Source organism: Suncus etruscus, chromosome 20 (assembly GCF_024139225.1).
Source record: "Suncus etruscus isolate mSunEtr1 chromosome 20, mSunEtr1.pri.cur, whole genome shotgun sequence".
Taxonomy (NCBI): domain Eukaryota; kingdom Metazoa; phylum Chordata; class Mammalia; order Eulipotyphla; family Soricidae; genus Suncus; species Suncus etruscus.
In genome coordinates, this window is record NC_064867.1 from 9,637,508 (window position 1) to 9,652,860 (window position 15,353).

A 15,353-nucleotide genomic window follows, 5' to 3' on the forward strand; every position below is an offset into this window, starting at 1 on the left:
TTCAACCCAATAGCCTGAAATTGAATGTGCTGATGTGAACTTAGGGCACTTTTCTCCAGAAGTGAGTGTTTCATAACCTTGACAGAAGAAAAGGACAATTAGTTTTTAATAGAATGCAAAGCAACTGAGTATTTGGGGGTAGATACCTGCATGTACTTTAATAGTTTGGATGGCTTTATGTTTTTAGAGTAAAGCATGCATGATATGAAGGGAGTTTTTAGAATCTTAAATTTTTGATTGTTCATATTTGTATGTTCATATTTGGTAAAAGCAGCAGTAATATAAAACTCACTAATGTTATAGGATCTATTAATATGCCAGTAGCAAGACTTTAGGTAGAGATTACTTTAGACTTTTTGTGAGATTGTACTAGTTATATCTGTTCCCATTTCAACTTAGACATTATTGATTTTTATAGACTTAGAAGAAGAATATAATATGTTAAAAGATAAAATCAGGTGAATAATTTTGTGGCTCTAGAAATGTGGAAAAATAAACTACATCTCAGCAATTATGCTTAAAATTCTACTCTCATAAAGGAAACATCAAATATGGATTACATAGTTATGTAAAATAGAGTAACTACAGAGCTTTCTAAATTGGAAAAGATATTAAGAGATTTGTGGGGCTTAGAATTGTATTATAAATGTATGAATAAAACCTTTTAGGTTTTCTAAAAATTAAAGACTGTAGTTTGAATGCTGTCAGAAGGAAATATTTAAGCTGCAAAATTTGTTCTGTTTGTACATAAGGCATTTAGTGATTACCTGTACTATTAGGTTAAATTTGACAATAGTTTGATTTATTAAAAGAAAATTAGCTCTGACATTAAAATCATTTATGTTCAATATCCTTTATTATTGCAGGCATTGACTACTGATAAAAATGTATGCAGCTTATCCAGAAGAAAGTTCATGTAGAAATTAAAAAAATAAATTTGTAACTTAAAAGTTAACAAATTGCAGTAATTACTTTATCCTGTTAGAAATTTTTAAAGGTATCATACATTTTAAAGAAATATTAAAACTATTTTTACTTAATAATAATCTTTTATTATTCTGGGTTTTATCCAAATACCAAATGAATATATGCCATCATGTTTAAGTCAAAGATGTATTTTGAAAAATTTTAAATGTTTTTGTAATTAATATCTTGTATAATTTTTGTAGTGTGATGCAATAAAATGATTGCTTTTATATTTGATTATATCTTAAATTCTGTTAGGATATTGTCTACAACATTGTTTTTCCAGAGTTTGTTTGCTTCAGAGAAGATGTCAGGGTTGCTTAGCATTTCTCCGAAGCAAAAGTTGGGGATACTACACTCCTGGCCAACCTTTCTAAATTTTTCTCACCCATTCTTGTTTCAACTACCATGAGAGATAATAAACATTATATTAAAAATCGTGAGTTTTGGGGATGGTGAGATAGCATGGAGGTAAGGCATTTGCCTTCCATGCAGAAGGACAGTGGTTTGAATCCCGGTATCTCATATGGTCCCCCGTGCCTGCCAGGGGCGATTTCTGAGCATGGAGCCAGGAGTAACCCCTGAGCGTGCCGGGTGTGACCCAAAAACCAAAAAAAAAAAAAAAAAAAAAAGTCGTGAGTTTTAGTTTCTGCCAGACATTTTAACAAAGAAATCAATATCCACCACTGTCCCTTATGCCTTCTTCATACACAGTCTCATTTTCCTTTACCAAACTCTATATTGTTATCAGTGACCATGAATTTATTTATACTTTGTCAGTCCTATTTCCTGTTTTCCTGTATGGCACACATGGATGAAAAATCATTCAAAACTTGTTATTATCTTTATTATTTATTTCACTTTTAATTTTTTCTTCTTTTGTTTATTTATTTGTTTGTTTATTTATCTAGCTAATTTATTTATTTGTTTGTTTATGGGTCCACACCCAGTAATGCTCTGGGGTTACTCCTGGCTATGCGCTCAGAAATCGCTCCTGGCTTGGGGATCCATATTGGACACCAGGGTATCAAACCATGGTGTGTCCTAGGTTAGCACAAGCAAGGCAAATGCCCTACTGCTTGCAGCACTGCTCTGGCGCCTTATTTGACTTTTTATCATTTTAGTGTCCTTTCGTTTTGCTGCAAATGGCAAAATGTTCATATTGGGGTGGGTATTTCTGAGCAGTTCTTATGTACAAGTATGCCACATCTTCATTATTCTGACATCTACTGATGGTCATTTGAGTTGTTTAAACATTGCCAGCTCTTGATTCTGCCCTTGCCTCTAATCTCCTATTAGGACTGATCCTGCTATTAATTTGCTAATTAAAGGAATTGAAAAAGCAAAATCATAGCCATGATAACCAAATGCATATCACTAGCTCAATAAATGGTATTTCTCATTAAGATGAAAGCTTTTTCATCATATAAATGATATTAGTTTGATTTTTTTTTTTTTACTAACTTTAAAGCTAGAGTTTCAGAGAGTGAAACCAATAGTAGGAGAATATTGGCATTAGTGGTATTCTCTCCTATCAGCTCTCTTGGGGATTATGTTTTTCAATGAGTTGTTCCCAACTGTGCCAAGCTACTCTTTAAATCAATGTCTTAAAAGAGTTGGTGTAACTTTAAAAACTTTGATTCATCTCACTAGGACTGAAAAAAGTATGATCTATTAAATTAGAGGAAGTAGATATTAGGGTCATAGAGGAAACAGAAATGAGTATAAAGTATAGTGTTAAGTATAGTAAGTGGAACGATTGTGGAGATGCTGTGGTTGAATTTTTTAATTCTACTCTAAATTGTCATTGATTATTGTCAATGAGGTTGAGGTATAAGAAAAGTGAGAATGAACAGCGAGCAAAAATTTAAAGTGTATAATAGAAGTAAAAAAAAACCCTAATATATAAACCTTCTTATTATTTGTGAGATGCAAGCCTTCAAAATTTAGATCTGGGGATTTTCTATTGATCAATGATAAGGATATTATCAAGATATTGGAGTTATTGCCTCTGAAGTTTATTTAGCCTGAGTTACACTTGGTCTATTGTGACGGCTTTAAGGGGACAGAGTGTAGGAGGAAAGGGACTTGGCAGACAGTTTAAGTTATCATTTCTATCTCTAGGAATTTCTTGGATTTGCATGCATATCACATTTGGGAACCTTAGGAATTTATTGGCTATCTAGTTATGGAAAGAGGCTTGGTGCTAAGATTTGCAAATGAGATACTCAGGACTAATATTCTTAGGGCTGTACCTTTGCCTAATTGTGCATCCTCTATTTCATTCACTTTACCCAAATTTCAGCCTTAAATGTGAGTTTTTAATGTAATACTTGGAGGACCCTCACAAGCTGTACTCTGGCAGCATGGGGGCCTCTTGCAGTGATATTCCACCAGCCAGGACAGCAGGTCAGTGCTAGATTTGTAGATTTGATGTTGCTCAAGCCCTAATAGTGTTGCGAACCGCCATGGTCATACCAACTATGCTCGAGTCTTCAGAATATCATCCATCAATCATCTATTGATTAAAGATCAATCCAGAGAAGCTTAGGGAGGCCATGTGATACTGAGCATAGAATATGGGTGGGATACATGTGAAGCATACAATCTAATTTCTGTACTATCTCTTGATCAGAAATAATTCTTTATAAATTATATAAGTTCTATGACCTAGTTATATGTACTTTCTGGGTTTTTTTTTATATTTTTACTTAAAGATTAACCCAGATTTGGGGAAACTCTAAGGTCATCATGTATCCCATTTTCTTCCTCTTCTACATTCTTTATGCACAAAATCTTGCCACTTTTCAACATAATATTGGGATACTATTTTTTCCTTTGTAAAAATCTGTATTCAAAAGTATAAGAGTCTTTATCTACCTTCTTGGAAACTCTTTAATTTACTATCTGTAGTACTTCTACACCCCTCAGTGCACCAAATAGCCACTTCTCTAAATTATGATGATGCCATTACAAAGAATGAATTTTGGATCCAGAATTTGCTTTTACTATCTGTGAAACTATGGAACATTCATGCTAGAAAAAAAAACACCTTATTTTTCTATAAAAATTAAACTAGTAAAGTTATTATCCATGCAATTTTTGTGCTACTTACTTATTTAATTTTGGGGCTCTATTCATTGGTGTTCAGGACGTATGCCATTTCTTGCATTCAGAAATCACTCTTATAGGGGTTGGGTGATGTTATGGGGTGCTGGAGATCAAGTCTAGTTGGGACTTAAGCAAAGTAAATGTCCTACTCTCAGTATTATCATTGCAACACAAATGTTTGTGTAATTTTATAACCACATAGAAAATACAGCATAACACAATCTAGGCCCCTCATTTTTCTATTCAGTTTAAGAAACATGACTTCCTTTTTCTACATACTGATGGTTCTTCCTTACCATCATGTCTATTGACCTTCATCTCCTTATTCTAAGCTTCCCTCTCATTTGCTCATATTTCCATTTTTAATGGATAATCTTTACTGAACTTCTTTTCCATAATTCTCATATTTATTTTTTTATTTTTATTGTTTTTAAATTTTATTTTATTGAAACAATTATGATAGACAGAATTCTTTATAGTTGAATTTAAAATATACATGAGTCATGGCCCTTCCCAACACCAGTGTCAACCTCCCTCCACCAATGGACCCAGTGTGCATCCTATACAACCACTCTTTGCCCCCCAATCTGCCAGTATATCAGGCCCCTTCGAGTTTAGATTGTTTAAGTTTAGGTCCTTGATTCTATTATTGTTGACTTTAGCTTGGATATTTTAGTTCTGTCCCTATATATTTCCTTGCCAATGCATCCAAGACCATTTGGTCCCTGGTCCACCATCTTCCTTTTTTTTTTCTTCTTCTTCTTAGTTTTATAGCAAAATGCAGTAATATGTGGTAAAATAAAGTAATCCATTTCCCAAGGTTCAATGCAAAAAGAGGGTGCCCAATTTTAAAAGATAAGAGATTAAAAAATCCAATTAAAGGTTCATACAACACCCTGTCAATGAGGGAACAGAAACAACTTGATCTAAGGGCAAGTTTATTCCACCTCATTATCTAATGGTGAGATGATAGCAGAAGTCACTTTGTCCTTTGATCTGTGAAAAAAACAAGATAACTAGATACAGAAGACTGACTACAACAATTATGACTGAGAAGAACTTCTGGAACCATAAAGAAAGACTCTATTCTAGACTTCATCCTAGGACTTGTGCAAAAACCAAGATCTCCAATTACAGAGGACTGACTTTGACAATCACAGCTGAGCAGAACATTTCCTGGCACCACAAAGAAAGACTTTGGGGTTTGACAATGAACAGGTATGGAGCCTATAGTCAGGCTCTTGACAGTATGCTTCAATGGAGGAGGCATCTTGTATTTCTTAGGCCAAGAGAGTTTCCTTTCTAATTTCCCCAATACTTGATGTGCCTTGCAAACAACAACAACAACAACAACTACAACAACAGCAACAACAACAAAAACTCACCATATCAGCCCCCTTTTTTAAAATTCTTTTTTTTTTTTTTTCGGTTTTTGGGCCACACCCGGCAGTGCTCAGGGGTTACTCCTGGCTGTCTGCTCAGAAATAGCTCCTGGCAGGCACGGGGGACCATATGGGACACTGGGATTCGAACCAACCACCTTTGGTCCTGGATTGGCTGCTTGCAAGGCAAACGCCGCTGTGCTATCTCTCCAGGTCCTTTTAAAACTCTTTTAGACAGGAGCTCCCTCCCATTTTCATTTTTTAAAATCAGAACCATAAAACAGAATCATTCATATTTTTATGTCTTCCTACAAACTGAGAGAAAAAAAAGTGGATGGTGCCAGGGCAAAGCAGTCTCATGAGCGTTGAGTAGAAATAAAAAATGATCAGACTTAAATACCCCAGTCAAAGCTAATGACAATAGAATCAAGAAACCCAAACCACAACAAGCCATACACAAAAGGGAATTATTACACCAGAAGTATAGAGGACTAATTGGGCGGTTTGTGATGCATATTGGGAACAGTGGTGGAGAGAGATCATTCCTGGTGGTGGGAATTGCTCTAATTCAATCTCACTATATACCTTAAATATAACTGTGAAAGACTTGTAATTCACATTGGCCTCAATACAAATAAAAAAAAAAGAAAAATCTAATTAAAAATGGTGTGTGGCTTTCTCACATTTTTATTTTAAAATATTTCTGAAAATTATTTAGTTGAAATGATCTAAACTTTTTATTAATTGGGTCCATTTAAGCCTAGTTAATCTGAGTGATATGAAATGTTTATATTCTGATTGCTTCCTCTGGTCAATCAATAAGAATAATCTTTTATTATATAAAATACTTTCCTTTGCCTGTGTCTCATTCTAGCATTCACGTATTATGCATGCCAGAAGGCTGACGTCATAAATATATGACCTATATTAGACTAATATTCAAAAGAGTATGGACTATGTTATTTGAATCATCTTGTCCACAAGCAGTAATATTTTTTCTTTCTTTCTTTCTTTCTTTTTTTTTTTTTTGGTTTTTGGACCACACCCAGTGACACTCAGGGGTTATTCCTGGCTATGCACCCAGAAATTGCTCCTGGCTTGGGGGACCACATGTGATGCTGGGGATTGAACTGAGGTCTGTCCTGAGTCAGCCACATGCAAGGAAAACACCCTACTGCTGTGCTATTGCTCCAGCCTCATGCATCAATTTTTTTATAGCTTGTGAATTTAAATTCTACAAGCCATCTCTTGTGATGAGCTGATTATCTATGCCTATGTTAAATATTCCTATAGTAAAAATTGTTCAACATCAAGTTAAAATAAAGTATCAAATAAGATACATTGAGGTTCTCTCTTAGTTTACTAACAATAGATTGGTAAACAAATAACATCAAAATAACATTTCCTGGGTTATGTAATTATCTCAACAGGCTTCTTGGGGTGGCTCAGCTTTGTTATCAAGAAAATATAGCAAGCTTCTACATGGCATCCACAGGTAAAAGTAATTTTCATGTACAGAACCTCTAATTAAAGCAATGGAATTTCCTTAAGATTTGTCCTACCTAAGTAATATTTCAAAATAGGCAAAATAAAAATCAATACAATTGCTTGTTCTTAAGAATCTAGCATTTGCCTAATCATTTAAAGAAGAAATTTTGTGTGACACTGACTAGTGGATGAGTGCTAAATTGTAGATGGTAGTCTTCCTTCTGCCATTAGAAACTGATTGAGTCACACCTCCTCCCAACTTGTTTTTTCTTTAATATAATAGAGCTGACTCTGTGGCCTGGAACCCACACAAGATGCTGATGGCTGGAATTCAGTGCTGTGCTCTCCTTGTTAAAGACAAATCTGTAAGTTTTCCTCTCTTTTCTTTTGGGCATTGAAAGGTGTTCATTAGCCATGTTTTCAGAAAGTTTATTTTTGCTTACATGTTAATATATTGGGCCAGATGTTAATTAAATGCTGATGGCATCAAAAGGAAAGACAAATGGATCCAGATAAAAGATCTAGTGTTTACACACAGGTAATTCTGTAGATTTTATTGTGATATCGTATAATCTCATTAGTTACAGCAAAATGATCTCTTTTGCCCTCATTTGGATTATATCTCCAAACTCAGTTCAATCATTGCCAAGAGTTTTTTCCCCCTTAATTATGTCTGGGATTTAAGTTATCTTGAAACTTTTACTTGCTGAGAAAGTGGAACAGATGTGTGTCGTACATTAAATTGAATCCTTAATATGCTTAGCTAGGGTTTAAGAGCCCATTTATACAGGAAAATGTTAGTTCTGGACTGAGCCATGAACGGTGATTAATAAGGTCTGTTTCAAGTGGTTGTGACTTAGATATTTTTTTTTTTTGAGCATGGAAAAAGTTGGAAAGTCATCTGTTTCACTGTGAGGCAAGTTGAAGAAGAGTTGTTGAGGGTCATCTTAGCTGAAGGTATAAACGCTGTGATTTCCATAAGTTAAATAAAGATTCTTGTGGGAAGTAACCCAGCCTAGGAAGTGCCACTTCATTCTTAGAAATGACTCTTCAAGATCTGTGTCTAGCATGTGGGTGAGCCTTCTCAGCCATCTGTTTACATTTTTCCCACGCAGGGGACTCCCTTCGCTAATGCTCAAGTCATTTTCTCTTTTTAAAGAATTTTATTTCAAATGGAAAACCTATTTCAAATTGAAACCTGGTTTCTGATGTGAAGACAGTTACAAGTCTCTCCAAAAAAAATGTGATACTTGGATGTCAATGCCTTGAGTCTTGTGGTATGAATCAACAGTTTAGCAAAAACGATGAACTGATTCTGGATAGCTACTCTCAGAAAAAAAATTATTAGATTCACCGTAGTTACCTTTAATAGCATTTAACTTTTGGGATCTGGAGGTTGGGGTCTCATGTGGTGGTGTTCAGGACTTGCTACCAGCTCTGTGGTCAATGGATCACTGTTGATGGGGTTTGGGGAACCATATGTGGTCCCTGGGTATTTAATCCTGATTAGCCACATGCAAGGCAAACACCTTACCCAGTGCACTATTATCTCTCTAGCATCTGAATGGATTTTTTTCATTTAAATTTGTTAATGAAGAAGTGGTGGTATCTTATACTAAATGTTATTTAATATTGTATTGTTGTACTATTGAGAACTTGCTATTCATCAATACATAGTAGGACATAACAAGATTTGAGGTAAGCTAGGTTTTCCTTTGGTCTTGACAGAAGAACAGAAATTGGTCAAACCCAACTAATCCAATATATTTTATCTGCTGTTTCCCCTATTCATTCAAACTGCATGACATACTTTTCTTTTGTTTTCATGCTCTCAGAAGTGAAAAATTTAAATAAAAATTTTATGAGTACTCCTTTAAGTGAATTACTAATTTTTATATAATTTTCTGTTTGAATGATAGTAACAGTTTTATCCAAGAATTGATTTAAATTATGTAGTTCCAGCAATTTAAAATTTTCTGGATCATCTAACTCAATATTAGAGGTTAAAATTAATATGTTTTTTAAAGAATTTATTTCTGGATTTTAATAAAAATAACTTATCTGCTTTTGGAAGAGGAATTAAAAGGTTAGGATAATTGCTTTTATTATTCAAATATTTGAGCACTTTCAAAAATTGCCTATTTTAGGGAAACTAAAGATTGTTTTCAAATTAACTATATTGAAGCATTATACCATGAGAGTTTTTTTTTAAGGATGTTTGTGCTGGCAGTTTTCATATGTATTTTCTGCCTTATTTTTCCCTTTTGTAATTAATCATTCAATCAGGCACTATTGTGCCAGCACTATTTTGATTCTAGATTTGTAAAATAGACACACAACATAGTTAAAGACTGTAATACCACATAAGAGACTCTGGAAAAACTGTATGTTTAATTTTAATTGGCATTTTAATACATTTTCTGAAGACTTTGTCAGAGGCTCTTAGTTACATATTTGTTCAGTCATTTTAACCTTCTTTCCCTTCTACTCATACAAATACTTACTGATCAGTTTCCCATTCAGTTACCAATATAACATATATATAGTCAATATGATGTAGATATATGTAATGAAGTTCTTAAGAATATTTTTAACTTTCTGCTAAAGGTGATACATACAGAACATTCTTCTTCCCATGCAGTTGAGTCAGAACAGTACATGTGGAGTTCTTGTTTTTTAACTATATATACATCTAGTAATGTTTGTAACTATAAAACATTACCCCTAAACTGAAAAGTGAGCATGCACAGAATGGTGTGGTAAATGGAGAAAAGTTTTGGTCTTGGATAATTAACTTGAAATGTTGCACCAACCCTAGAACTTCCAACATCTATACCCATTGTGATAGGAAATAATTAAATTTTTATCGTTGAAACTGTTCACATTGGGTAATCTGCAACTTGTAGCCCAGAACACAGTCTGATACAGAGAACAGCATGGTACTTAGAGCAGAAAAAATTGAAACCTTACAGATGGAAGAAACAGCATATGCAAAGTCTTTTTATTTTAGAAATTGAAAGAAGTCCATTTGTTGCATAAGTACAGAAAAGACTACTAAGAAAAGCATGGTGTGACACAAAAGATTAGGTATTGGGCAGAGCACGTAGGATCCTAAAAACCATTATAACAACTTTTAGGCTTGTTGTTCAGAATAATGGAAAAATTTTAGACCAAGGAGTAATCTGAAAATCTTTTCATGTAAGGTATGAATAGGAGGGGCCAAAAATAGATGTAAGCATATAGAAATCCTTATAGTACCCAAGAAAAATTAATAGCAGTAAATATGTAGAAAATATTCTAAAATGAATGATTTATTTTTGCTATCAGTTGAATAAGCTTGAATTACCTAACTATAGAAGTTGAGGGAGAAGGAGGTCTTGATTGGCTTCCTTTATATTGATATAACAAATAAGTATAACTCCTGATTCAGGAGATGAAGATGCAGAAGACTGAGAGAAATATTATTGTTTGGCTACCATTGATTTGATATTTTTATGAAGTAATCAAGTAAGAATGTAATATAGGCTTCCAAACCTGGGAAAAGAGGTCTCACTGGAAAACTGAAAAAAAAAAAATTGCTGGGGCCCGAGCAATAGCCTAACGGAAGGGCGTTTGCCTTGCACATGGCCAACACACCCGGTTCGGTTCGAATCCCGGCATTCCATATGGTCCCCTGAGCCTTCCAGGAGCGATTTCTGAGTGCAGTCAGGAATAACTCCTGAGCGCCGCTGAATATGACCCCAAAACAAAACAAAACAAAAAATTGCTGACACATAGATGATTTCTGAGGTCATGGGAGTGAAATATGGATTTTGGAGAATATTGAAGTACTAAGTAAAAAGTGTGACCAAGTACCAATTTCCCCTGGGGGAAGGCTCTAATGCCACCCTGGCACCAATTTGCTTCAAGGTAGGTTCATTTGACACCCTAATGATGAGAAAACAGCAACAATTTGCTTTAAGGACAGGTTTCCCTATCTTGCCATCTATTAGGTGAGATGAAATCAGAAGATGCTCCAGGACACCCTGGCTTCAACCTAGGATCTGTGCAAAAATAAAGATATGTAATTAAAGAAGACTGACTATAACAATTGTGACCGAGTAGAATTTTTTCTGGAACCTTAAGGAAAAACCTTGGGGTTGGACAATTAGCATGCCTGGGGCCTATAGCTGGTCTTAATGACAGTATGCTTCATGGGTAGAGGCACCCTGTTTCTTTTAGGCCAAGGTTATTTCCTTTCTAATTCCCCCCAACACTTACTGCTTACTGCATCTATGCAAAACAAACAAGTGCCACACACACTTTTTTTTTTTTCTCTTTGGGCCACATCCTGTGACACTCAGGGGTTAATCCTAGCTATGTGCTCAGAAATTGCTCCTGGCAGGCTCTGGGGCCATATGGGACTCCGGGGATTGAACAGAAGTCCGTCCTGGATCAGATGCATGCAAGGCAAACGCCCTACCGCTGCTCTAACTCATTGGCCCCCACACCCCCTTTTTTAAAAAATATTTATATCTTCTAGATAGGGGTTCCTGACTTTTTCATAGAACCTTAGAACATGAGTCACTTTGTTTTACCTCATTTTTATGTCTTTCTACAAATTGAGAAAAAAAAAATTGGATTGAGCCCAGAGGTTTAGTGGTCTCAGGTGTATTGGGTGAGGAACAAATGGTCAGAAATAAATATCCAAGCCAAAGTCAATGACAATAAAATCAAGAGACCCAAACTATAACAAGCTAAACACAAAATGGATGTTTCACTGGTAGACCAGGGGGCTTAGGGTGGAGGTATGGAATGCATGCTAGGAACTCTGGTGGAGGGAGGTCAACACTGGTGGTGAGAATGGCCTTAATTCACTGTCACTATATGCCTGAAATACAACTCTGAAAGACTTGTATTTTCAAGTATTTGTATTTTTTAATTCACAATGGTCATAATTAAAAAAAAAAGTAATATGTGTGAAAGTTAACTCAAAAGAAGCAGAGTGTAAAAATTAGAATACATCAAAGGGTATAATATGTAAAAACGCACCTGATTAATGATTGGTTAGCTTCTTTATAGAGTCCCATATCGGCCAACAGAAGGTTCCTCTTCTTTTTTTTTTTTTTTCAGTTTTTTTTTTATCTTTATTTAAACACCGTGATTACAAACATGATTATAGTTGTATGATTACAGTCATGTAAAGAGCACCCCCCTTCACCGGTGCAACATTCCCACCACCAATTTCCCAGATCTCCCTCCTCCCCACCCCCCTACACCTGTACTCGAGACAGGCTTTCTACTTCCCTCATTCATTCACATTTTATGATAGTTTTCAGTGTAGTCATCTCTGCAACTGCACTCATCACTCTATGTGATGAGCTGCATGTCCTGAGCTGCACCTACCAGCCCTCATCTCTCTTGTCTCTGAGATATTGTTAAAAATGTCCTTCATTTTTCTTAAAGCCCATAGATGAGTGAAACCATTCTGCGTCTTTCTCTCTCCCTCTGACTTACTTCACTCAGCATAATAGATTCCATGTACATCCATGTATTGGAAAATTTCATGACTTCATCTCTCCTGATGGCTGCATAGTATTCCATTGTGTATATGTACCACAGTTTCTTCAGCCACTCATCTGTTGAAGGGCATCTTGGTTGTTTCCAGAGTCTGGCTATTGTAAATAGCGCTGCAATGAATATAGGAGTAAGGAAGGGTTTTTTGTATTGTATATTTGTGTTTCTTGGGTATATTCCTAGGAGTGGTATAGCTGGATCGTATGGAAGCTCAATTTCCAGTTTGTGAAGGAATCTCCATATCGCTTTCCATAAAGGTTGTACTAGACGGCATTCCCACCAGCAGTGAAAAAGAGTTCCTTTCTCTCCACATCCCCGCCAGCACTGCTTGTTTTCCTTTCTTGTGATGTGTGCCAATCTCAGTGGCGTGAGGTGGTACCTCATAGTAGTTTTGATTTGCATCTCCCTAACGATTAGTGATGTTGAACATCTTTTCATGTGCCTTTTGGCCATTTGCCTTTCTTCTTTTTCAAAGTGTCTGTTCATTTCTTCTCCCCATTTTTTGATGGGGTTAGTTGTTTTTTTCTTGTATAGTTCTGTCAGTACCTTGTAAATTTTGGATATTAGCCCTTTATCTGATGTGTATTGGGTGAATAATTTCTCCCACTCAGTGGGTGGCCTTTGTATTCTGGGCACTATTTCCTTTGAGATGCAGAAGCTTTTCAGCTTAATATAGTCCCATCTGTTTATCTCTGCTTCCACTTGCTTGGAAAGTGCTGTCTCCTCCTTAAAGATGCCTTTAGTCTCAATGTCCTGGAGTGTTTCACCTACATGTTGTTCTATATACCTTATAGTTTCAGTTCTGATATCAAGGTCTTTAATCCATTTGGATTTTACCTTTGTATATGGTGTTAGCTGGGGGTCTGAGTTCGCTTTTTTGCAAGTGGTTAACCAGTTGTGCCAACACCACTTGTTGAATAGGCTTTCCCTGCTCCATTTAGGATTTTTTGCTCCTTTATCAAAAACAAGGTGGTTATATGTCTGAGGAACCTTCTCTGAGTACTCAAGCCTATTCCACTGATCTGAGGGTCTGTTTTTATTCCAATACCATGCTGTTTTTATAACTGTTGCTTTGTAATACAACTTAAAATTGGGGAAAGTAATGCCTCCCATATTCCTTTTCCCAAGGAGTGCTTTAGCTATTCGAGGTTGTTTGTTGTTCCAGATGAATTTCAGAAGTATTTGATCCACTTCTTTGAAAAATGTCATGGGTATCTTTAGAGGAATCGCGTTAAATCTGTACAATGCTTTTGGAAGTATTGCCATTTTAATGATGTTGATCCTGCCAATCCATGAGCATGGTATGTGTTTCCATTTCCGCGTGTCCTCTCTTATTTCTTGGAGCAGTGTTTTGTAGTTTTCTTTGTATAGATCCTTCACATCTTTAGTCAGGTTGACTCCAAGATATTTGAGTTTGATATGAAGCCAACATCACCTTAATACCAAAACCTGATAGAGATGCTGCCAAAAAAGAAAATTACAGACCAATATCCCTGATGAACACAGATGCAAAGATCCTCAACAAAATCCTGGCGAACAGGATCCAGTGCCTCATCAAGAAGATCATTCACTTTGATCAAGTAGGTTTCATCCCAGGAATGCAAGGATGGTTTAACATCCGTAAATCTATCAATATAATACACAACATAAACAACAACAAAAATAAAAATCACATGGTCATATCAATAGATGCAGAAAAAGCATTTGATAAGGTTCAACACCCATTCTTGATGAAAACTCTCAGCAAGATAGGAATAAAAGGAACCTTTCTCAACATAGTCAAAGCCATCTACCAGAAGCCAGTGGCAAATATTATCCTCAATGGAGAAAAACTAAAATCCTTTCCTCTAAATTCTGGTACAAGACAAGGCTGTCCTCTCTCACCACTCCTATTCAACATAGCACTGGAAGCACTTGCTATAGCGATTAGGCAAGAAAAAGATATCAAGGGAATCCAGATAGGAAAGGAAGAAGTCAAGCTCTCACTGTTTGCAGATGACATGATACTCTACTTAGAAAACCCTAAAGACTCTACCAAAAAGCTTCTAGAAATAATAGATTTGTATAGCAAAGTGGCAGGATACAAAATTAACACACAAAAATCAATGGCCTTTTTATACACTAATAATGATAGGGAAGAAATGGACATTAAGAGAACAATCCCATTCACATTAGGTTCCTCTTCTTTTTAAGGATCCTTTATACCTACTCTCCTCCATGTCTTGAAAGCAGGAATCTACTATTTTGAGTCTCAAGCCTCTTTCAGCTCTACCTGAAAGAGAGAAGCAATTTGTTAGTCTTGAAAATGTGAGAAAAGAGCCAACAAAGAAGTATGCCAGGTCCCCCACAGTGTTAGATATGTCATATCCCTTTTACCCTGGGCTTATAGCTGCATAACTAGAGAACCCAGCCCCTCCTTTAGTCAGGTGTGGCCCCAGCAAACAGGAGAAGAAATTTGGGCTATTTCGAAGCCTGGACCTTAGGAATGGGGCATGCCTTTGCCACACCAATCTATTGAGACCTGAAGGAGGTGTAGCTTGGCTGAACCAAGTGGACAGAAACAATGGTCTGAGTTGGAGGAGCAGCAGATGAAAGGGATGTTTATTGCTTAGTGGCAGTTTAATGTTTAGTGGCAGCAAACCCCACTACCTCCACTCCAATCCATTCAACTGAGATGAGCTGTGAAGGGGCTGTTATGTGAGAGAAATAAACATCTGTGCTTAAGTAATAAAAAAAATTAGATGGAATACCAGTGAAAGTTGTATCACACTGGTCAGGAAGGCAGTAAGATAAGGGGTGCTAATAGGGAGAATTGTAAGTTCAAATGACTTTCTTCTTGTGGGAACCTCA

At 36.0% G+C, this 15,353-nt stretch overlaps 1 protein-coding gene across 1 annotated transcript in view; it reads left to right on the top strand.

The window, feature by feature from the left end:
* Positions 1 to 15,353, top strand: part of GADL1 (glutamate decarboxylase like 1) — a 239,878-nt gene that overhangs the window by 84,909 nt on the left and 139,616 nt on the right. Inside the window, exons 10-11 of the mRNA XM_049766059.1 lie at positions 6,890 to 6,954; positions 7,231 to 7,312. Coding sequence (XP_049622016.1) covers positions 6,890 to 6,954; positions 7,231 to 7,312 — 147 coding nt within the window. The remainder of the gene's footprint in view (positions 1 to 6,889; positions 6,955 to 7,230; positions 7,313 to 15,353) is intronic.